At 40.8% G+C, this 25,496-nt stretch overlaps 1 protein-coding gene across 1 annotated transcript; it reads right to left on the bottom strand.

The window, feature by feature from the left end:
- Positions 1-470: 470 nt before the first annotated feature.
- Positions 471-19,308, bottom strand: DAD1 (defender against cell death 1). Its single transcript, XM_045841202.1, has 3 exons — positions 19,019-19,308; positions 9,024-9,198; positions 471-710 (listed from the first exon to the last, which is right to left on the bottom strand). Exons 1-2 carry the CDS (start codon positions 19,227-19,229, stop codon positions 9,068-9,070), a joined length of 342 nt encoding a protein of 113 aa, XP_045697158.1. The 5' UTR covers positions 19,230-19,308; the 3' UTR covers positions 471-710; positions 9,024-9,067.
- Positions 19,309-25,496: the final 6,188 nt, after the last annotated feature.

A 25,496-nucleotide genomic window follows, 5' to 3' on the forward strand; every position in this document is an offset into this window, starting at 1 on the left:
GACTGAGGCATCACTGTCCTATCTACAGTGTTTCTTATATCTTCTTCAATAAATGTCTCTATTTTTCATATTGCATGGCTGGATACCTTCTGGACAAACCTCATTTATCACCTTTCACCACAAAGTATATCAAAACAGCTATAAATTATAAATGTGGAAGCAAACAGTTCAGTTTCTAACAAAGTGCTTAATGACACAGTTCCAGGAAAGCACTGTGTCCTAGAAGGGAACTACCTGTCACAACTGAAAGATTAGTATAGGATTACCAGGTCCAGGAAAAGGACAAAGCAGTGAGCACTGTCTTTGTCATTGTCATTAACTTCTAATACACTTAATGAAAATGTGGAGTAAAATTCACAGCTGCAAGTTATCAACTCTAAAGAACTCTGCACAAAGGATAGAAGGAATAAAAGATTATGGTACTGATAAAGAATAAAAACAACAATAACAACAACACAGAGCCAGAGGCATAGAAAGGAGTGGCACAGAGTTTAATTTGGAAGGCAGAAAGATCACACAGTGAGAGGGAGGTCAGTAAGTAGATGCTCGTTACAAAGTCGTCCTGACCCGGAAGTGAGGGAGCTTCGCTGGCAAGCTCCCCACCAGCACACCGAGTCAGAGCCGGCAGTGAGTGTAAATCTGAAGAATATCCACGTGTCCAGCAGGCTGCCATGTCAGAGCTCTTCTCCAGGGGAAATCAAAAAGTGAACCTAAAAGAAAGAAGTGGGAAGGTAAGAGGAGACATCCAAGGTTTTTTAAAATGTCGTATGATACAAACAGTACCCCCAAAAGCCTAAGCAATATTTAAGCCAGGCTAGAACCAGAATAAGCAAATATTTTTCACTACACATTTTATACAATAACCCATAAAAATTAATACTCAAATCTGAATTCCCAGCACACCAAGGTGAAGCTGATTAGGAATCGGCCGATAGGAGTTCTAACTCCACTCTAGAATCAATCAGCTTCAAGCCTTTATGTAAGTCCCTCTGTCCTCTCGGCCCAACACCTAGAGATGAGGAGGCAGCACTTTAGCCTAAAGAACTTCTCTGGGTCTAGAAAGGTAATAAAGCACTAAATTCCAGTTTGGAGGGGTGGGCGGGTGGGGGATGGAAGAAGAAGGAATTCAAGACAGAAAAGTAAAGAAAAATTCCCAATCTCAGATTTAACAAAGGAAATACAGAAGAAATATTTTTTCCCCTTAAAGATAAGTTTATCTTGGGAAAGAATGTGGACAGCAACGCCCAGAAGTGTCCACACGGCTGCCAGACTTGAGGTTGGGACCTGGAAGCCGTGAGGTGGGCCCTGCCCAGCAAACCTGGGCTTCCTTTCTAGTGCCTCCAGGACAGCGGGGCTCCGATGCGGGTGCAGTCAGAAAGGAGCCCCCTGGCACCAGGGGCTCCAAAGTCTCCAGTCATAGAGCCAATCTTCCTGCAGCAAGCCATAAAAATACTGTAATCTTCTGTATGTCATGACTTGAAAAAGGCTGGGAAACACCACCTTTCAGAAGAGCGAGGCTACCCCAGTAGGTGAAAGGGCACCACCTTATTTTGTGTTTTGGTTCTGATCTGGAATTTTAGTATCAGAGCTTAAAAAGAAAGACCTTAGACTTCTAGCCAGAGTGCTTTCATTTCACTAACAATGATATTTAGAGAAATGCTACATAATTGCAGAACATTCCCACATCAGTGGAATTGTGAGAAATGTATAGAGAACAAAAACAGGGAACAAAATGTACCCACAATGCCAAACAAGAACAAACAGACCTATTAAAACTCACCTTTCACTCCACCAAATTCTTAAAGCAACACACTATGAATGACTATGACACCAGTTCTAATGGCCAAGGTGTGAGAGGCCTGGAGAACAGGGCCATTTCACAGAAGAGCTTTGACACACAATTATAAAAGAAATCCTAGTTTAGTACAAATGTCAAGTTTTGAGATTCTATGATATTAAAATGCTTAAATCTAAGATATTAGAGCTGGTCCATCTAGAAGGCAAAAGTGACTTGTCTCTTTGATAGTGGTTTTCAGAAGATTCTATTTCCAAAGATCTGCTCCCTTCTTTTAAGGCAAAAATGTGTTTACCAGGCAGTATGCTAAAAGCACAGATTCTAGGATTCTTTGAAATGTTAGCTCAGTAAAATTGGACTACTCGACAACTCAAAAGAATTGTTTCCACTGCTAACCAAGAGATAAAGGTTTCCTCCTCTGATATAAAGACATTCAAAATGGAAGAAGCCTACTGAGAAAAGTTAGCACGACTTCGTCTGTTTCACTCACGCAGAAAAGACAGCACCACTGATCAGTCTATTCTAATCATCTTAAAAGAAAGCAAGGCACTACACAAAGAACTGTTAAAAATGATTACTCCCTGTACAGATACAAAAGATAATGCCAGACAGGGTCACTTCTGTTTGGAATCTGTATTCCACTCCAGCACCATCTCTATTCAGACACTAGCACCGAGCAGATATATTCAAATACTGATTTTCCTTCAAATCCATCTGGTCACCCAATTAAAACTGAAATTAGATGAAATGTGAATCAAAGATCATTCTGTGGAAATTCTAGGTTCAGAGCTCAATTTCAATCACTACAATTTCAGAAGGCACAGTCGCACACTTCTAAAAATGAAAGGAGCTTTGGAGATCAGCTCATCTCACCCTCTCATCTTACAGATCTGTCCAACCTCACGGCCACTAGCCACAGGCGACTACTTAAACTTAGTTAAAAGTAAGAAGAATTCAGAATTCAATTCCTCCATCACTAGCTTCATTTCAAATGTTCATAAGCACATGAGCAGACTTTGAACATTTCCACACAGCAGAAGGTCCAGGGTCGCCCTCTCTGGATAGAGTCAGTTCTCTTGGCTTTCTCCTGGGTCACAGCAGAGACAACCGACTTGGCAGAAACATCTGACACAGCACGACTTCACCCTTTCCTATCACCCTCTCCTGTTTTTCCCATTTGTAAAGAAGTTGTTAAGAATTTTTAACAAAAACCTTGTAACAGTATGTACACATTACCCAAAAGTCTCTAAACATAACAGACAAGGAAAATAAAACTTTTGAGTCAAAATGTCTGTTAAGTCCCCAGTCAGTCACTTACTAGTTCCAGGGCCTAGACAAGTCGAGTTCAATTTCACCGCAGTTTAACGACCTCACATGTAAACGGGGAGGCGGCCTGTCTGCCTGCGTCCGAGGCTGGGCCGTGGGGGTCGCACGGGGCATGGGCTGTGCATGAAGTGCGCGTGGAATGGATGCTGGTCCTGCCAGCCTGGTGATAACTATAATGCAGTCCACAAACACTGTCTAATGTCGTAAAAGGTGGCCTTGCATAAACACTGCACATTTTATTATACAGACAGGCACATTTTCACTTTCCTCCAAATAGCTGATGGGAATTTGATAATATGGCCAGAAGCCAACAACTGAAGAAAGAGGAAAAAAAAAAAAGAGCAAAGCCCAACTGAGGATCTACACAAATAGTCCAATCCTCCTCAAACACAATGGGAACTATCATGAATGCTAGTAATCAGAGGCCTGAACAGCTGCGAGAAACTGATGAACATCCAGGCCAATCCCCTAACTGTGCAGAAAGGGAAACCGGGGTGAGGGACAAGCTTATTTGTCCACTCCACAATGCGCATCTTCCGACCTAGTCTCATGTTTATTTTTTCCTTGGCTTCTTTCTTCCATAGCACTTTCCACATGTCTTAGCATCCACATAACTAATAATCCAGCTATTTTATATAGCATTTTCTTGCAGTTAAAAATGATTTATTCTGCATACACTTATTCAACAAACATGCACTGTGACTGCTAGCCAGTGCTAAGCCCTGAAGTCCCAACCTTTAGTGGGTGAGACAGGGAAGTGAATCAAGTTTCATAACAACATGGTAAGTGCAGCATTAGAGACATGCACCATGCACCCCTGAGAGCCCCAGAAGAGGCGCCTGTGAAACATGCGGCCGAAGTTGACTTGGAGTACAAATCATCAAGTTGTAAAAATGGAGAAAGTAAGATGGGGAGCCAGAGCAACAATGAACTTCATAAACACAAATCTACTCAATATTCTCTCCCTCTCACTGGTAGCTTTAAATGGATCAAATACAAAGCAGTCGCTAATTAGAGAGTCACCACCAATTAGAGAGCCATCAATTAGTGTGTTTTTTTTAGTAAATACAGTAAGCACATTCAAGGTTTTAAGAATAACACCTAAAGGATTAATCTTGCCCTCTGAGGAAAAAAGGGGTTGAAGATCATACTGTGTATAGCTCAAAATATGTTCTACAAATTTAGAATAGTTTCCTTTTTAATGTATTCTTTTCATTTTAATTTAAATCATTATTGTTGTTCAATTACAGCTGTATTTTCTCCCAACCCCTCTCCCCAACCCCCTCCAAACCCACTTCCCTCCCTTGCTTCCACCGGTCCCCCTTGGTTTTGTCCATGTGTCCTTTATAGTAGTTCCTGAAAACCCTTCTCCCCACTGTCCCCTCCCCCCATCCTCTGCCTATTGTTAGACTGTTCTTAATTTCACTGACTCTGGTTATATTTTATTTGCTTTTTTCTTTTGTTGATTATGTTCCAGTAGAAAGTTCCCTTTTTGAGAACTTATTTGGGGGCTGAACCTAATTCACTATATGATGAAATGTCAAAGAGAAAATGAAATTTTTTAAATCTCTCCCCCCCCAAAAAATTAAAGGAGGTCATGTTGAAAGCAAAAACAGTCCTAGAACAAACCAAAATGGAGCTCGGGAACTGACAAGACAAGGGAAGGAAGTGAGCCTTGAGCAAGGTCTTTCCTTTGTGACAAGAGCCTTGGGCCACTGAAAGGCTCCATGCCCTCTGAACCCAACTCAACACTGCCCACTTCTGGCCAGAATGTAAAGAAATCCCCGCCCAGCATCTAAACCCACTTGGACCTCTGCTGCCCTCCTGTGACTGGAAAAAAGTAGGCTTTATCACAAAGATTTTAGGGGCTTCCTCCCCAAACTCAACTTCTCTCAGGCTTTGAAGTACAGTCTCTCAGCACATGATACGTACAATCCGCTAGGTGGCAGTGTTACCTAAAGAATAGTTAGACTCTTCCTAAAATAATTCTGTAGATTATTATACTTTGATTAATTTGAAAAGTCAATGGTAATTACATATTTATAAATAGTACTGCTTGTAAGAGTTATGTTCTCCCAGCACTGTGGCTCCCTTGCTCCATCCAGGATTAAACACTGAATTTTTAAAGACCTGTGGGAGGATGGCCTCCATTGTAAAAACAAAGCAACAAGAACAAGGTTTTAACACCAGCATTAGCCAAACTATCTCTGTCGGCTGAGTGCACTTCCAGGCTCAGGTCTGACCTGTGTGCCCGCTGCCCTTCACCCTCTGATCCAGGGCCCGAGTTCAGGAAACTTCCTTCCCAGACTGTGACCCAAACTATGTCGCTCTTTTCTTCCATTCCCTTTGGAACACCTGAGAGAGTCTGTCATACTTTTCTTTTTTTAAAGAACTGCATGAAGACATATGGAAAAACAAAACAGAAAATAACTATAGAAAGTGTGTACATTTTTAAATATTCAAATCTGCTGGTTTCAAATGTTCCCCCCAAACTCATGCAAGAGCAGCATGCTCCAGGTGTTTGTTCTTTTATATCCAACTCGCCATGTGCCTAGCAAGTATGGGCAATGTTCAGTCTGTTTCGTTTCACCTTCTGAGTTGGTGTAAATATTGAGAATTCACTTGGAAACTGCTTTAAGTGTTGTGTTTCACTGCACACAGAACTGAGCTACAGGCACATTAAAAGGGTAAATAGATGTATGTTAAAAATTAAGAACAGGAAAGTAGAAGTCAAATAAAGGCCCCTTGTGAGCAGTCCCCAGGGAGAACGAACTCTTTATAAATGATCTAACACTGCAGTCTGGGATTGAAAGACTGCTGGCCCTTGGGCCCATAATTCCCAACTGAACAGGTGGCTCTAGGTCGTTAGAATGGTCTGCAGTCACAGTTTCTGCTAAGCCTGCTTTTTTTGGTCTCTGTTTTGTCATAATTTTGAAATACTAAGCTCTCTGCAGCAGAGTCCTCCTCCAATCACAACAGCCCTAGGAAATAATTCTCCATGATTTGATATCTCTCTGAGCCCAGAAAACATCCCTGAAATGTTTATGCAGTCGCTTTCTTAAGCATACACATGACTCATCTAGAAAAAAATAACTTGAGAACTCTAGAGTAAGGCAATCAGAAGACTTAAGACCTTCCCAGCAAAATTACTACCAGGAAGCCCAGGAGCTACTCATGATGTTTATAGGTGCAAGGTCAATGATGGTGGGTAAGCTTTCCAGCTGCACTCGAAGAGTTATCATTGGTCAGACACCCTGTCTACTGCTTCCACATGGTGGGAGGCTCCCTCTCAACTCCCACAGCACTTGGTTCCTGTCTTTAGTGTGGCTTGAACGATGCTGTATTTAACTGCTGTGTGTCATGCCTTCTCCCCGCAGGAGCCACATTTTACTCTTCTTTGTATTTCCAATAATAAGGCATCAACTGGCACATAGAAATGGCAGAATGGGGAGGGACAACTCAAGTCCTGATTAGTTCTCCAAAGAGTTAAACTGTATTAGAACAGTAGGAAAAAAAATAGTATAAAAACTGGTTCCCAAACTTTTTCAGTGCAATGAACAACCTGTCACCTTACCACTATCAAAAATGAAACAGAAATGTTTTTGAGGTAATAATCAATAATGAAAAGAATCTATGTGATATAAGTAACTAATTAATTCATGTCAGAAATTGAAGTACAGTCATTGTCACATTATTGCATTCATTTAGTATTGGGTTGGCCAAAAAGTCTATGGTTTTTTCCATAAGATAGCTCCACTAGTGCTTAATTGCCTTTAACTTCATTCAAAACAACTGCATTAAATTGTATTGTCACAGCCGTCACATCAGCATGCATTTAAAAGAAACTTATCAAAATTGGTGAATTTTTGTGTAGCCATTTTAATATTGAAGATGAAAGAAAATATGCAACATTTTCAGCATGTTATGCTTTATTATTTCAAGAAAGATAAAAATGCAACTGCAATGCAAAAAAAGATTTGTGCAGTGTATGCAGAAGGTGCCGTGACTGATCAGACATGCCAAAAGTGGTATGCGAAGTTTCATACTGGAATTTCTTGCTGGACGATGCTCCACAGTCAGGTAGACCAGCTGAAGTTGATAGCGATCAAATCAAAACATTAACTGAGAACAATCAATGTTATACCACACAGGAGATAGCCAACACACTCAAAATATCCAAATCAATAAAATTACTGGTAAAAATGAAAACTGTGTCTTTCATTTGACAAAACAAGGACTTTTTGACCAAACTAGTACACGGCTCCTTTAACTTTTGTGTTGGATTTCTGATCAGCATAGAAATGACAGCTTTTCTGGTAACAGAAAAAAGTTGATCCTGGAATATTCTTCCCTCCAATATCATAACATTTCCTAAGGTTCTCTTTTCTCTACCACCCAGTAAATACAACAACACTAAATTTTGTAGTGAAAAAGCAAAGAGTGCACTCATTCATCAGTAAGCTACGTGGGGTGCTGGCATAGCACTAGACCAAGAGCACCACTGGACTAAGGCACTGATCTGCAATTAGCTATGGCCAGGGAAGGCCACTGGGTTACTCTGGACCTCTGTTTTCTTTCTTTTTCCTTTTTTTAAAGATTTTATTTATGTACTTTTAGAGAGAGGGGAAGGGATGGAGAAAGAGAGGGAGGGAAACATCAATGTGTGGTTGCCTCTCGTGCGTCCCAACTGGGGTCCTGGCCTGCAACCCACGCATGTGCCCTGACTGGGAATTGAACCAGCGACCCTTTGGTTCACAGGCTGGCACTCAATCCACTGAGCTACACCAGCCAGGGCTGGACCTCTGTATTCTTATATATAAAATAAGTGTCGCTATATAGAGTTTGGAAAGTAGTGATACACTTCTTAGAGCTTTCAGATTCTGCTTGGAAGGGTGGGATAGAGAGGAAGGCACACCACACACAAAGGAGAGTCCAAGCGAAGAGGACTCTTCAACTTGTCAATGAAAACAACTTCAGCTCCAATGCTGTTTTATATACAGAGAATCTGTTTCAGAGTTTATTTAGAAAAAAAGAGCTCTGCCCTGGCCAAGTGGCTTAGGTGGTTGGAGCATTATCCCATACACCAAAAGGTTGTGTGCATATGGGAGGCAACCGATTGATGTTTCTCACATCGGTGTTCCTCTCTCTCTCTCTCTCTCCCTCTCTCTCTCTCTCTCTCTCTCTCTCTCATCTCTCCCTCTTCCCCACCCCCTTCCTCTCTCTCCAAAAATCAATAAACATATATCCTCAGATGAGAATTTTTTAAATTTATTCTTAAAAAAAAGAAAAAGAAAAGAGAACTGCTAAAAAAGGAAAATAATAGCAAATAAAACAACTGGCATCTCATACTATATTCTAAAGTGTTCTCCCAAGCTCATCCAATTTCCCCTTTTATTTCTCCTTTAGCACACATATTAGCAAATGGCCACAGTCATTCATTCAGCACATACTGGACATCTGTCAGGTGTAAGCACTGTGCTAGGTACTATGGAGACAATGGCCCAATATTTAAAGCCATCAAAGATCAAAATCAGAAAAAATTACAAGGCAAATCTAAAAGCAAAACCTACAATTTTTGTCTCTTTCAAGATCTCAGAGTTATTTTCATGGAGCTACTGGTGCAGAAATTTATGTATTAGCTACAGGCAAACTCCCATTTTCTGTTATCTTAATGATTTGCAGAACAGTGAGAAGAGAAGTCAATGACCAAGAGCAGCAGCACTGATGAATCATGATGATAGAATCATGATGATATTAATGCATACTTCACAGACTGATGAAAAATTCTGCAAACGTCTTATCAGCAATATGGGAACCTTGCCAACCACAATCAAAACCAGGCCCATACAATCTCCATTTCTAAAATCAACATGGTAGGGCAAAGGCTATGATCCCTACTTACATTCTAATAGTCTCCCACTCCTCAATTAAGCAAGCAGGAATGAGTCAGCCAACGAAGTTCATGACAACAAGGTGCAGGATGGTGCTGGCAAAGAGAAAATCAGCAAAGGCTCGCTCCGGGGAGATGCCTTGGAAATCCGCTTTGTTCTGTGGGTTGATCTGTATTCTCAGACAAACTGTGTAAGAAGCAAAACACAAAAGTTATTATCTAGAAGTATAAAACAAATATGACTATTAATCAACTCACACACACCCTATGACGCAGCAATTCCACTCTAACAGCAATGATGCATAAACGCATCAAAGGCATGCACAGGAATGAAACCCATGACAGCCCCAAACTGGAAAGAGTGTAAATATCTATCAACAATAACAGGGACAAGTTACAGCATGTGCACAACAGAACACTATACAGCAATGAAGGGGGCAGGGGAAATGGAGGAAGGTGGTTAAAAGGTAGACTTCCAATTATAAAATAAAGACGTGGTAGGAATGTAATGTATAGCACAGTGATTATTCTAACACTGTTACATGATATACAGCAAAGTTGTTCAGCAAGTAAATCCCATGAGTTCTAATCACAAGAAGAAAATTTTTTCCCTTTTTTATCTTTTTATTGTATCTATATGAGCAGATAAATGTTAACTGAACCTGTTGTGGTAACCCTTTCACAATATATGTAAATAAGACCATCCTGTTGTATGCCTTAAACTTATACAGAGATGTATGTCACAAAACTGGGGGTGGGGGGGAATCAGCAAACAAAAAACAAAAGAATTGTTTTTTGTTTGCTGATTTGCACAACATGGATGAATTCCACAAATATAATGTTGAACAACACAATCCAGGCACGAAAAATAGATGCTGTGGAATTACACTGACCTAAATGTAAAATGAGGCGAAACCAACCCATGGTAACAAAGGCCAAGCCAGGAGAGTGGCTATTTTTCACAGGAGGGGTGACTAGCAAGGAGTGAGGTACAGGCCTCTGGGGTGCTGGTCATTCTCTGGATCGTGATCTGGGCGGCAACTAGACAGGTGAGTTTAAAACTCATCACGGTGTGCACTTAAGTTTTACGCTCTTCTTTGTTAAAGGAAAAAATACAACCTCTCAGAGTTAGGCTAAAAACCAAAGGCTTACTCAGAAAAATTATATATCTAACCAAAAAAATCTTTAGAACTCCCTTATCACCTAAGTTTATAATTATGCCTAGATTGGGAAGTAGTTGAGGCAGTAACAAAGGGGCTGGATTGAATGACACAAAGTTATAAAACTAATTTTCAACAGACTGTATATATTAGATAGCAGAGATTATAAATATAAGATGCTTATCTGTAAGGACCTCACAGTTGTAGAAAATCTTTGATCTCAAAGTTCTAGCAGCTGCTCATCTCAAAAAAAAAGGCAAAAGACCTAAGCTACATTAACTTTGACAGAGAACTCTCCACTGCCACATTCTACACCCTCAAAGATTCCAACCTGATACATTAGCCACAGTCACTGTTTGACATGAAAAGTGTGCTTCCGGAATACACTTTCCCACAACATCTTTATCCCCATGATATACAATCACACTGTGTAAGAAAACCCAAATTTGCTCCAGGTTAGCATCCATCCTATCACTAACCAAGAAAAGGAAACAAACTGAGATCTAACCCAAAGGTCAGAAAACTACCAGACTTCTCCACAGCCCATCACCATGGCAACAGTTTTCATTATGCATAAACAAGTAAACACTGTAGAGCACCACTGATGTTTTCAAGCACCTGGATGCTTCAAAATATGAAGGACACTGACTGAAGCAAAGGCAACCGATTAAAATCCTGCTGTGGATGGAGTACAGACTGGTTCATGCATTTTAGACAGCATCAAGCAATATCTATTAACATTTAAAATGTTTGTACCTTTTGACTAAGGAATTTATCTTACAGAACAATGACATTTTAACAGCATGTTTGTAAAGTTGAAAAAAAATGAAAAAGTTCAAATGTCATCAAGGGGATCATTTAAATAAATTATACTACATACAGGCATGAAATCCATGCAATCATTCAAAAAAATGATTTAAATGTCTCTAGGCTGACAGTAAAGATATCCAAAACATATTACATAGAACAAAGCAAAAGAACTATTCCATTCTATATCCCTCCATTTTAAAAATGTGTGTTTGTGTGGAGATAGAGAGAATTATTTTCTCATTTATTTTAGTTGGACTCAAGGAAAATCTGGAGAAATAGACAGCAAACTATTAATAGTGGCCATTGGGGTGGAGGACAGGGTAGAGTTTCAGGAAATATGAGGGAACAAAAAGAGAAGCTCCCCAAGGAGGTAGTAAAACAATAAACTGATGTGTTATCATTATCATGATCACACTAACCCCAGTTACTGTGATGACAACACGGGTCATTGTCCTGCTGAGATGCAAAGGACCCTAGAGGTCATAAAGATCAACACTCCATTTAGGCATAAAACACCCAAGAAGTGTTAGGGGTGGGTGTGCTGGGGGGAGGCTGCATAAATCACCTGGGAATCTTTCCAAAGTATGCTCACCATTCCAGAATCTGATAAGCCACGCCCAGTGGAGAATCACAAACCTTCTAGAGTCTACAGAGATGTATGTCATACCCCTCAGATGCACTGGGGTACACGAAAGGCAAAGCATGCCTGTTTGAAAAGCTCCTCCGCCAATGATCCTTTAGTCTTTCCCTGACCACTTCCAAAGTTGGAAACTTTCACCTCCTGAGGCAGCTTCTCCACTTTAGCTGTTTTAATTTAACCTAAATGTTCCTTAAATGTTTATTCATTCAGCAAAATATTAAATGAACATCTATTATGTCACACATTGTCCCAGGTGCTAAGAATATGACACAGAACCAGATAAATTAAGAGTCTGGCTCAAGGAACTTACACTCCAGTGGGGAGAAACATAATAAATAAATAAACAAATAAACAAGGAAATATCATGTAGTAATTTGTGCTACGGAGAAAATAAAACAAGGTAACAACAGAGTGACTGGGAAGCTACTGGATATTTATTTTTTTATCTGGCGGTCACAAACCTCTCCAAGAAGGTGCTATTTAAGACCAAAATTTGAAAGACAGGAGCCAACCATGCAAAGATCTGAGGACAGAGCATTCCAGGGGGCAAGAACAATCCTGACATGTTCTTGGTATAACAGGTAAGACCGACCAGACTACAGTGATCAAAGGCAAGAGTGGGGTGGCTGGGTGGGAAGGTTTAGTCTGGAGTTGCATATCAGACATCAAGTAGAGATGTCAAGTGGGCAACTGGATTTACTGATTTAAAATTCAGGGAACAGGTCAGAACTAAAAATATAAATGTGGTAGTTTTAGTTATACAGACATTATTTAAACTCACCTATAAAACAAAATACAGAGAACAGAAGGTGTCAAGAACCATGCCCTCCAACAGAGAAGCACTCAGCACAAACAGTAGGAAGGAAAGACCAATGTGGTGAGAAGGAACAAGATGAGTGTAGCTCAGTAACAGCTTCGAGAAGAAACTACTCCACACAGAGGGAAGCAGCCAACCATGTTAAATGTTAAACGTTGCCGAGCATTCAGGTAAGGGGAGGTAGATGGCCGTTAGATCTGGCAAGAGTAGATTCACTTGATGGAAAAAGACCACCACCAAGAGGTGGTTAAGGAATGAATGGAAAATAAGAAATGGGAACTAAACTATTCTTTCTAGGATTCTGTGATGGAGAAAAAAAAATGGAATGAGAGCAGGAGGGGAACCTGGGGTCAAATGAAATTTTTTTTAATTAAACAATATTAAAGCATGTTTGTATGACAAAAATATAGAGAAATTCATGACACAGAATGGAAGGATGACTGCAGAAGCGGAGTCCTGAGTGAGCAAGAAGACTGGATCCTCTGTACAAGGGAAGGAGCTGGCCTTTGATCAGAAAGGGACACATCATCCACCACCATGGGAAGTCAATCAAAGAGTCGGGGTACAAGTGCAGGTGGGCTCCTGATGCCTTGGTGGGAAGATGACAGGATTCCTGTCTCCTTTTGTAGTGAAAAAATAAAGCAAGATCACCAACTGAGAATAAAGGAAAAGAGGAAATACAGAAGAGAATGAAGAGAAAACTTATAATGCATATTTTAGAAAAGCAAACATACCAGGGAAGTATATAGGGCTACTGGGCAGGACTGAGTGCCCCTTTGTGTTCCTATGTGCACCAATACTTATCCATCACAGCACTATATCCATATTTACTTGTCTGTATCTCCCACTATATTATAAACATCATAAGAATAGAGACCATGCCCTGGGTGGTGTAGCTCAATGGATTGAGCACCAGCTTATGAACCAAACAGTCGCTGGTTTGATTCCCAGTCAGAGCACATGCCTGGGTTGCAGGCCAGGTCCCCAGCGAGGAGCAGGTGAGAGGCAACTACACATTGATGTTTCCCTCCCCTTCTCCCTCCTTTCCCCTCTCTTAAAAAAATTATATATCAGTTGTGTTTCTCAGTTGAATCCTCAGTTTCTTGGCAGAGAACCTGGCACATAATTACTCAGTGTTTCTTGAATTACTATGGGTATGCTCACAACTTAACATATATAGTGATAAGCACTGAAGATGCAGAGATGGAAAGACAGCTCCTACCATCAAGAGGGGCTCACTTTCAGAGGGAAGATGAACATGCAAACAAAACAGTATCAAAGTGCCATCTACCTATGTAATATTCTCTCTCTCTCTCTCTCTCTCTCTCACACACACACACACACACACACACACACATACACACAGAAAAATACGAATATAGAAGAAAAGACATCTATGCTGGGTGAATCAGAGAAGGATTCCAAAGGGAAGTAGCACTTGAGCTGAGATGTCTAAGAAGTGAAGGAATTTTCCAGACATTCAAACAAAGGCAAAATAGATTGAGATGTTCAGGGAATAACAAATTAACTCAGTAATGCTGGAGGATAAAGTAGAGTAGGCAAAGGCAAGAGATGAAGTGGAGGTATGAACAGTACCACCTCATGACAAAACCCATATACCATGCAAAAAAATTGTGATTTTTCTTTGGGAACCACACAATCAGATTTGCAAGTCAAAACAAGCCTGCAAATATGGTGGGAGATGGACTGGAGGATGGGAGATCAGTGCAAAAGCTTACAGTAGTCTGAGCACCTGCCTGTGTCAACTGAGCATGAGGAGGTAGTGACAGATCTGAAACTGATTTAGAGTACTCTCAGGCACAAGGTTGGCAAACTTCAGTCTTTTGTATATCAGTTATGAGAGATAATATAAAGGCCCATAAAGCTGAAGGATAATTAAAAAAAAAAATGCTGGCCTCCAGTCCACACAGCCAAACTACTCCCACAAAACATTCTGGATTAGGCCTTCTTGCCTTTAAAATCAAACTGCTTTTGTATTCATAAACTAGGGAAAACAAAACTATTTTTTTAATCCAAAATTGCTTCATATAAATTAGAGAACAGAATAGACCAAAGTTGTGAAATAACTTTAAAGATTATTTCAAGATCAGACTTATTTTAAGGACAGTCTTAATGTATTGATTAAAAATGTATTGATTTTTAAAATTAATACCAGTCTTTTTAAAAGTGTGGTAGCATTCTATGCGGATTTAAAATGTATTGATTAATTTTCAAAGAATACTTGCAAATGCTAAATAAACACATCCAAAAAGAATGGAAGAAAAAAGACTGCCGAAAAGAAATCAGGGAACCACACTAAAGAACTTTTCCCTCCAAGCGATCCTATATGCTAACATCAACTTTCAGTCTCTCTCCCTTTCTCAGAACCAACTGTATGGGAAAATATATTTGCCAATGATACCTCCAAGGGTTTGAACACCAAAATATATAAAGAACTCACATGGCTCCATCCCAGAAAGACAAACAACCCAATTAAAAAATGGGCAAAGGACTCAAACAGACACTTCTCCAAGTAGGATATACAGAGGGCCCAGAGACATGTGAAAGGATGCTCAGCATCACTAGCATTAGAGAGATGCAAATCAAAACCACAATGAGATATGACCTCACACCGGTAAGGATGACCATCATAAGCAAATCAACAAACAACTGCTGGTGAGGTTGTAGAGAAAAGGGAACCCTAGTGCACTGTTGGTGAGAATGCAGACTGGTGCAGCCACTGTGGAAAACACTATGGAATTTCCTCAGAAAACTAAAAATGGATCTGCCTTTTGACTCAGCAATTCCACTGCTGGGATTATACCCTAAGAACCCTGAAACACCAATTCAAAAGAACCTATGCACCACAATGTTCACAGCAGCATGATTTACAATTGCCAAGTGCTAGAAACAAACTAAGTGCCCATCAGTAAATGAATGGATCAAAAAACTGTGGTACATTTACACAATGGAACACTACACAGCAGAAAGAAAGAAGAATCCCTACCCTTCATGACAGCATGGGTGGAACTGGAGAGCATTATGCTAAGTGAAATCAGCTAGGCAGTGAAAGACAAATATCATATGATCTCACCTATAAGTGGAACCTAATCAACAAAACAAACAAATGAGCAAAATGGAACCAGAGACATGGAAATAAAGAACAAACTGGCAGTAACCAGAGGGGAGGGGGGAAGAGGATAACAGGGGAAAGAAGGGGAAGGGTCAAGTCCTCCATGTATAAAGGACACATGGAAAAAAACAGGGAAGGAGGACTGAATGTTTGATGTGGAGGGTAGGGCAATGGGAGAGTAACAGGGCAGGGGTGTGGGGAATGGAGATAACTGTCATTGAACAACAATTTAAAAAAAAAGAAAAAAGTCTCTCCCTTACTCAAATTAAAAAAAAAAGAAAACCCTCAGATGCTTTCCTATTACCTACAGTATAAAATTCAAATTCCTTGGCCTGACACTCAAAGCTCTAGCATGCAGTAAGGCCAATCAACATCTCCCACAATTTCCTTTCTCAGCCAAACTGGCTGAGAAAAATACGAAGGGAGAAAAATACTTCTCCCTTCTCTTCTAACAGGAAACACACCACAGGGAAGTTAGAATCTCCAGCACCATAAATAGGTACAAGGCTTCCCTTCCCAACAATCAGAATAAAGGATAAACTTCAAATACAAATTTCCCCTTAAAACTAGTCTCCTGGGCTAACAAATGACAGAGGGAATAAGGTCAATACTGTCAAAAGAAATGTAAATGATACCCTTCTGTCATGAATCCTTTCTTTTCCTAAAGGTACTTTCATTCTCTGGCCCAATTACCTGTTATCCAACAGCTTTGGATATCCCCATCCCCCTAAGCAGACTCCACTGTTGGCCTTGTCCTCGATCCATGGACCTCTCTCTCATTAGAGGGAAGGGAATCTGTCAACTCTCCTTTAGCCACAACAGCCTCAAAAACAGAACTTGGCATAAGGAAAAGTTTTCTGCTTAAAAAATTGGTTTTAACATACTAATAACCTACAACTCTAGTCCACACCCACTCTTCAGCGTACCACAGGCTTCCACATAGCCCTGAGGCATCATTTTAACCCTAGAAGCTGATGAAGCCAGAGTGATTTCAGTATGGAGATGTCTTCTATTTTTAAAGTCAGATTTGAGCACTGCTTCTCAGGATTCCTTTTCCTGTCTGACTAACAGAAATTTCCTGTGTGAACAGTATTGGGGAAGGGGAAGGAGAGCCTTTAGCAAAGAGAGGGGGGTGTCTGGTGCATCTGAAGATGGCACTGTATCAACTCCTGAAGGCCAAAATGCTGCCTCAGAGAAAAGGCTCTTGGTCATCTAAGTCGAAATTCAAAGATAATGAAATACCCATCCGATCAACAGGCTAGTTCACAAGTCATCAAGTCCTTAGGTTTAAGTTCTGAGAAATAAAGAAGGTAGTGTATCTAAGTCTGAACTAGCAATTTGAGTGCATTTAAAGCATTCAATAGATCCATAATTTAAAGCTGTAATGAAGTCTCTACTGTAAATGAAGTCTCCAGACCATTTTACAGCTATATTTTGTCAGTGTCCCAACCAGACTGTAAACTAGTGTTGAACAGTAAACACATACTTGATGTATCTGTTACAGACCAGGGCCAAGGGAGGGTACGATATACTATTTCTGAAAGGATCCCCCACTAGGTTCACTATGCCCGCCGCCAAAGGAAAGACGTCTCTCAATGCCAGAGATTTGTGAAAAGGAAATGTTTCTTTAAAGCTATACAAACTTAAAGTAGTGACCTAATGTCTTCATTAAAATATTAAAGTCCTTTAGGATACCCACAGATGCACACAGTCCTTCCTTCTCTCCCTGCCCTAATCTGGGGTACCGTATTTCAGGAAAAAAAGTAGAAGTCAGTGATTCAGGCTCCCGGCACCATCAGCTGTGTTACCGCCAGGATCTCCAGCTAATCCAAAGCCATATGGCACCTTCTCATGGCCCACCAGCAAGAGTCCTTTCACCCCTTTTCTTCCAGGCAAAATCTCTCCTGCTTCCTAAGCCACGTGGCAAAAGGGATCACCCCAAAGCCACGTGGTTCTCTCCCTGCCAAAGCTGCGGGGGTCCCCACTCTGCCAAAACCGAATGGTTCTCTCCCCACATGGCTGCCGAGTCTGTGTTTAAATCCTTGCACCAACCTTCCTCTGCACCCCCATTTCTGACTCCTACAATCAGTTACACCTGCCAGCATTCCTGTATTATTCCAAGTTTACTGGGCTGCCATCGTTGAGTCTGGGCAGGTGTGACCCCATGTCATGGAGCCAATCTTCTCCAAGCTCTCACGCAGACACTGTAATCAAGGGGAGCTGCCCCCCAGTTACATCTTGGGTGGAAGTTCATTCCATCTCCCTGGCTCAAAGAATGGCCACAGCTATTTAACGTATCTATGAAACCAGTTAAAGGTTATAGATATGTTAAATGACCATGCCAGAAGTTAACTGCAAAACAGTAGCTGTACAAAACAGCTCTGCATGTCCCCGCTCCATGTGTCCCTTCCCCCAAGTCACACCTGTGGGGGTAAGGGGTGAGGATATCCTATGTATCTTTCCAATATTTCCTGGACACCTTGAGTTCTGGACCTCATTCCAAATCCCTGTTTGGGGCCTTCCTCTTGGTTGCACCATGTTACATATCCCCACAGCTTTTGGTGGACCAATGTGATTAGATTCAAAATACAATTGCTAGCCTGAATGATAATGGTCACGCTGAAAAAAAAAAAAAAAAAAAAACATGAATCCCGGCATGTTTTTAAATTCACAGAACAAGCTATACCAGTGACTGGCAAGATCCACGTAGTGGCCACTTATAAAATATAAAGTGGACTGGCCAACACTCCCTGACTCAGCTGACTCAGTATTCATCGAATCCCTGTTGAGGAAGGTCAGATTTTTTGGCAAAAATCTATGGGAACAATCGGCTTTCGTTAAATATGGCAGTCTCCAGTGTATCAAATGCTGAGAATCAGAAAGGATAATGCAGCTAAAACAGAATTATGTGAATAGAAACTTTGTTCAGGATAATTAAATAACATCTTCATCCACAAGAAAAAAGTAAGAACAGTTAAAAGTCAATCAAACAAAGGATGATTCAACAAGCAAAGCTCCATATTTATAATTCTTACACTGTTCGTTGAAACGTTTCAACGGAGGTTAGTAATGATTGGTCCAAGGTGAAAGAGATGCTTCTGAGTTGGGTTTTCCATTTTAAAAGTCTACCAACTTCCAAAGGGTGTTAAAGTGAAAGCTGGAATTGGCGTTTTCCCTGGACCAATATGAAGTGAAGTGGATCTCCAGGGTGAGCAGCAACATTAAGGTAGTTTCTTTATAGATTTAACTTTAGCTTCTAGGCGGTTGTTTGGTATTTGGTTTGTGACAACCTTTCGGAGCCTCAATGTCCCTATTCACAAAAAGAGGTCAATGCAGGCTCCCCTCATAACTTCACGAGGGGGTGATCTGATATAAAGAGCATTGTGAGCATAAACGCAGCACATCTAAGTAACACATTATTACTGCGATTACTTATAGAATCATTACCCGCTAGGATGAAGCTCCCCACACAAGAGATGAAGCCCGAGAGGAAAGAGTTGAAGGGGAAGGTCCCCACGAGGAGACAATAACCGAACTGCAGCGCCCCAGTCAGCAGTATATACAGGAGGTACGCGTCCAGCAACTTCAGACGCTGAGGAGTGGTGCTCAAGTACTCTTCTAAGAACCGCGAGACGACCGACATGACTGAGGCCGACATGACTACAAAAAAGATACGCCAACCTGAGCTCCGCTAACTCCCAGAGAACTTGACCACCACACGGATGTAGCGTTTGCGCATGCGCACCCCAGTAACGCAGCTCCGCCCTCCCTGATTGGCCAATTTGCACAGGCGTAGAGGTGGGCCAAAGCGCGAAACAACTAATGCGCAGACGCACAATACGTGTACAGGAGAACCACAACCAAAAAACGCTAATGCGCCTGCGCACTGGATTTCTGGCAGGCTGGAGACGTGTACTTTTTCTGTCCTATTACTGCTGTCACGTTAGTGACGCTCACAGTTGCTCTGGCAACAAGGAACTGTAGACGGAAGAAGAGGAGAGGTTTTACCGCGGACCGCGTAGCTACTTAAGGGTTCCGGCTTTCTCTGATCCACCCACGTCCTCAAAGACTAACTGGTTCTCTTTTGAATCGAAGCCTGGCGCTCCCACAGGTTCAGTACCAGCTCGGCCCTAACTCAGTTAAGGGTTGTGACAGTAAATGCCTGTCCCCGATCATTAGAGCAAGTTAGGTTAGTTCATCCGTAGTGAAAACCACTGCGGCGAATCAATGCGCAGGCTCTAGTTTAAAAGTAGTTATTGGAGTAGGAAGGTGCGGTGCGTAGGGAGGGACCGAGCTTGACATCTACAGGTCTCTGAGGCCTTGGGATCCGGCCCGGAGGTTGCTTACAAGTAAGTGAGATAGAACCTAAGCCCACAGGCATTCATTCATTCAGCAAACATTTATTGGGCACCTTCTCGGGCCTCAGGTTGTCTAAGTTTTAGGTACTTCCCGGCGAAATCATTGCAGTCGTAAAAGAGTAGGTGATGGGAGAGAGAATGAACCCAGGTGGCCGGAGAGTTGGGGGAGTGGGGGAGGGTGGCGGGGACAGCTGATTAACTTGCGTAGAGTAAAATAAACGCAGTTTAACGGCGGTCTACTCTTAAGCAGGCCTCTTGAACACCGTGTAGGTAATATCCCAGGATGTCAGTGCTGAACATCTCGCAAGACCATTGCCAGGTTCAACCTCTATCCACTACAACTCGTATTATAGAGGAAACTAAAGTTTTAAGGTTTTGTATTTCAACAAGTAGGAGTAACTATATTTAGCGTTTTAACTTTTTTACAAAATAAGCTCCGCTTTAATTTTTGGCTTTCACTGCCCGTTTGGTTTCACGTGAATTTGATCATCCAGACCTAGTTCATCTCACCTTTCAGCTGCAAGTCACACATAACCAGGTAGTTTTTCCGCTTTTTAATAACTTAGAGCTATCTTAGGTACTCAAGAAAAATGCCTATAACAAGTGAATGACAGCGTTCCTTCATTTTCATTTTTTATTGTGTTTAGACTGGAAAAAATCTATCAGCATCAACTAAGGTACTGATTTCAGTTGTGGGCAAAGCCTTAAGTTCTGGAAAGAAGAAAAATAACTCATGTCCTCAGAAAGCTATACAGTCTGTTTGAAGAGATATATTTATATTTACACCCACAGAGGTTTTGCACTGCTGTATGAATTTAAGTTCAGCTTAAATTCTCTGATGTTGCAGGGGAGGGGGGCAAGTGGACAACCAGGCCGCTTTCTATTTCAATATAATATGGCAAGAATCGGAAGTTTCTCTGATAAGCTGAAGCTTTCTCCCTGCTTCATCAGCAAGTAGGAGGATAGCTTCCTCACCAGTATTAGCCTCACACTTTAAAGGCTAGGCTGATACTTTTTAATCATTCAAGGAGCAGATTCCTATGGGGAGATTCCATTCGGTCAACTAGGCTCCTTCCAGCAGTTTCTCCCTTATGTTTTGTGAGCCTTTGATCCACAGCAACTATCATCATTAGCATCCCCACAGGAAATCCCAAAACGGGAAAGTAGAAGATACAAAAAACATCAAATTCACCTACAGAATGCATTCTTTTCTGAGACCTGCAAAGTCAAACAGCAATAAAATGAGCTAAAACTTCTCTGGACTACTTAAAACAGCAAGAACATGTCTTATTATGTGTTCAGTTTGTGATTCTATAATCATTGAAACATTTTTGATAGATCAATAGGAAATTGCTAATACTCATGTTTCAGAAGTTTAAACAGTTTCAATAGTTTAAATCAGAATAGTAGTAAAAATTCATGTCCAGAGTAGTGGATAAGAATACATCCTCTACAATCAGATGGTCCTGGATTTGAGCCTTGATTCTGCTGTTTAGTAGTGATCTAATCTAGGACAGGTTAGTATGACAGCCTCATTTTCCTTTTCTATAAGCTGGAAATGACAATACCTAGGTCACTGGAATGTTGTAATGACTAAATGATATGTTAAGCATTAAGCTTGTAGCATAGTACTTAAAACAGTGATTGTCCAGTAAGGATTTGCTGTTATTATTATTAATCCTGGTAACTATTTCTGCCTTTTCTATTTCTCTGAATAAGTAAAGGTTGGCCAAACCACATAGCCCCAATATTTTGGACATACAAAGGATGACACTGGAACCCTGGCCAGTATGGTTCAGTTGATTGAAGTGTTGTCCCTAGACCAAAAGGTCATGAGTTTGATTCCCGGTCAGGGCACATGCCCAGGTTGTGGGTTCGATCCCTGGTGGGATCTCTACCCATCTTAGGTTCATCGGCCCTGTAAACTAAACTGACAAAAGACAATTTAACAAGAGAAAAACAAAAAGAAGTTTATTAACGTGCATTGCACAAATAGACGAGATCACTGTTATGAGTAAGTCAAAAGGGTGTTTAGAACTTGAGATCATGTAACACCTTAACAAAAAAAAATCAATGAGTTTTTAGAGAAGTGACAAAACAAAGAAAAAGGACTTTAATTTTCTAGGACAGCAAACTGGGAACAAATATATGAGGGGAACTAATGAAAAGTAAGGGTTAGTAAAGTTTGTTAGATGGATTCCTCTGGTACCTTCCGAACACCTTTGCAAATTTACAGCTGAATTTTAGGCAAATGGAGGAGAGCAGAGAGCTTTTGTAACCTGCTTCTTCTCAATTGCCTTCATCTCAAAATAATTCTTATGCTAAAGTGGCATGTTTTGGGGTGGCATGTTCTGCTACCCTTCAATACCTAATATTATAAAACAATGGGAAAATGAAGAAATAAGAGAGTCCCCTTATAAGCAAAGGCCATGACTTTATAGTATGCCTCTCTACAGTAAAAAATGACATTCTTTATCAAAAGAAACTCAAATCCTCCAAAGAAAATGACTTTTCTAAACAACATCTCTGCATGGGAAAGAAGAGTCTCATCTCTTTTCCAATTTTTTTCCCCCTTGTATTTTCACCTTCTCCTTCAGACCCCTCCTTTTGCTTGTCTCTACTATTGCATATAACAGCTCCACCTTTTAAACTATTTTTTTTTTTGCTGCAGTGTAGCCAAAATCCCCTTTCCTTATATGATATTGCAATATCGTAAGAAATATATATTTGGTCTTCATCCCTGGCTCCTGGCACAGAGTTCCTAAATCCCATGTAATTTTCCTAAGAGCAATCTTTTGTTATAATACTTGGGTTTTTTCTTCAGTTCCTGAGACAGCTGCAGAGCAACAAAGATGAAAGGAGCATCTTTTGTATTCACAATACACCCCTTTCAACCTAAGGAGTTCAGGGCAGGCCTCCTCAAGATGTACCACTTGGGCATGTGAATTATTTTGAGCTGAAGGCAAGCAAGACCCTGAGGGTTCACAAGAAACTTTTACCTCTCCCTTAAAGAAGTTATATTAAGGGCCTTGCCCATCATAAGGGTCATAACCAGAAATAACTTTTTATGACTTATCTATAGGGCAGGACAAAGTGCTAATCATGGCACATCTGTTCTTCTTATTCCCCTGAGAATGAATGACCTTCCTCATCTCTGAAGCCCCAAGGCACTTTGTCTCATCCTTAATTCAAAATGTCATACATATATATCTCATTTTTCTTTCTGTCTCTGAACTTCTCATGTATGAGGAGTCTCTGGCTCTCTCATGTATATGAGGTTCCCCTGTGTATGTATATAATTAGATTGGGTTATTTTTCCCTTTGTTAATCTGTCTAATATCTATTTGATTATTAGACCTTCCAGAAGAAGCTAGGAAAATCGAGAAATATTTATTCTTCCCCCACACACCCACACTTGAGTTTATGTTAATAAAGTTGACTTGTGGAAAGCCCCTAACAGTGGGGGCTGGTTGCCAGGGGAACCAGTCATGTGATTAGAGGACTGGAACTTTAAGTCCAATACCCCTCTCCCTACTATCTCCAGATAGGGGAGAGGGGATGGAGATTGAGTTCAGTCACCAACAGTCAATTTTTTAATCGGTCATGCCAATATAATGTAGCCTCCATCAAAAAAATAAAAAAGCAAAGAAAAACTAACCAAGGGGTTCATCGTGCTGAAAGGGTTACACACCCTGAGAAGTCCCAGAAGCTCTGTGCCCCTTCCTCCAAACCTGGCCCTAGGCATCACTTCCATATGGCTACTCCTGAGTCCTATTCTTTTGTAATAAACCGGTAATCTAGTAAGTAATCTTTTCCTGGGTTCTGTGAACCACTTTAGGAAATTATGAACCTGAGGAGATGGTGGTGGGGGCCTCCAAATTAGAGTTGATTGTCAGAAACACTAGTGATAACCTGGGCTTTCGGTTGTGTCTCAAGTCAGAGTGGGGGACAGTCTTATAGGGCTGAGCCCTTAACCTGTGGAGTCTGCACTAACTCAGGGCAGTTAGTGTCAGAACTGAGTTAAACTGTAAGACACCCAGTTGGTATCCTCCAAGAATTGAAAAAATGCTTGGTATAAAAACACCCACACATTTGGTGTCAGAAGTGTTGGTTAGAGTACAGAAAAAAAATTTTTCCTTGTTTTCCGATAGAACAGACTAAATAGGTTATTATTTTCAGAAGGAAATTTTTTAGAAAAACCAAGTTGCAAACAGTACAAAGTTAAATTTCTATAATATCAAGCCTCTGATCTAAGTCCCAGTAAAGCAGTGAATATCTTTGATAAACCCATATTCTTTTATTCTAACAAAGCTGTTGTTGCAGCTTCCAATGAAGTGGAACAACTTTGCAGGCTCCTTTATCAAATTGCCTTCCCTTCTAGCTCTTGAGAGTCACATAAAGAGAAGCCCTCAGTCTTGCTCTCTGCCTGCCACCCAAGACAGAGTCTACCATATTGTCCTTTTCACAGGCAGAATTCTCTACACATCTGGCTAAAGTCATCAGTGCTTGACAACGTTGTCCAATAGAATTTTCTGTGGTGGTGACAATGTCTCTGTGCTGTCTGATATGGTGGCTACTAGACACTCGGGGATATTGAGCATTTGAAATGTAGCTAGTGTGACTAAGGAACTTTAATTTGTATTGATTTAAATTTAAGTAGCTACATGTAGCTAGTGGCTATCATATCAGACAGGGCAATTTTAGAGCTCTGTTTAATCCAAGGGTTGGTTACACCTTGTTCATAGTTCATTCAACAGTCAATGGCAGCAAAGAATGATCCATCCCTGTGAAACCCAAACTATTAAGTTATCAGCTCCACCTACTTCTGGAGAATTTAATGTGACTTAAAGGCACAAGAAAGAGGGTTTGTCAAAATCTGTTTTTATCCATAAAGACAATATTAGTACTTTGATCACACATAAAACCACACATGTTGGAGGTAGAAGGAAAGTACATTCTTTCATACTTGCATATAGTGTATCTCGTCTAAAAGATAAGGAGAAAAAAGTACCTTACCTTTCTCCCAAGAGGCCTGCCCAGGGCAGGCACTCAGAGTCTCCTCTACTCTATGTTTCTGAGTGTTATAGCCCAGTCCTGAGATGGCTCAGCTCTGAGGACATCTTCAGAGGCCTGTTACCTTTGATTATAAAAGGCATTTGCCACATGTTCAAGTTTCCTACTCCCAAGCAACCTCTACTGTAAAGCTGGTTTGGTACATGGAAACAAAATGCAAAGGCTCCTCTGCACTGCCTCCTTAGATGAGGTCTAGAAAGTTCCAGCCAGGTCATCCTTGCCTCAAAAAGTTCCACATTCTACAGATTTTCAGAAAAGTAGTTTTTTTGCCGTGTCTCAAAATGATGTAACCTGAAATTTCCTATGTGCTACAATTTAGAACATGGCACCTATAGCCCTTAACAATTAATACAGTGCTCTATAGGTAATGGTTTATATGTCTGCCTCCTGGCTAGAGTTTTCATCCATTTATTTATCCAATAAGTACTGATTGTCTACTCTGTGCCACATCCTGTGCTAGGTGCTGCCAGCACAGCAGAGAACAGAACATGGTA

The sequence above is a fragment of the Phyllostomus hastatus genome, unplaced genomic scaffold, assembly GCF_019186645.2.
Source record: "Phyllostomus hastatus isolate PE091 unplaced genomic scaffold, TTU_PhHast_1.1 phas_contig_348, whole genome shotgun sequence".
NCBI classification, from domain to species: Eukaryota; Metazoa; Chordata; class Mammalia; order Chiroptera; family Phyllostomidae; genus Phyllostomus; species Phyllostomus hastatus.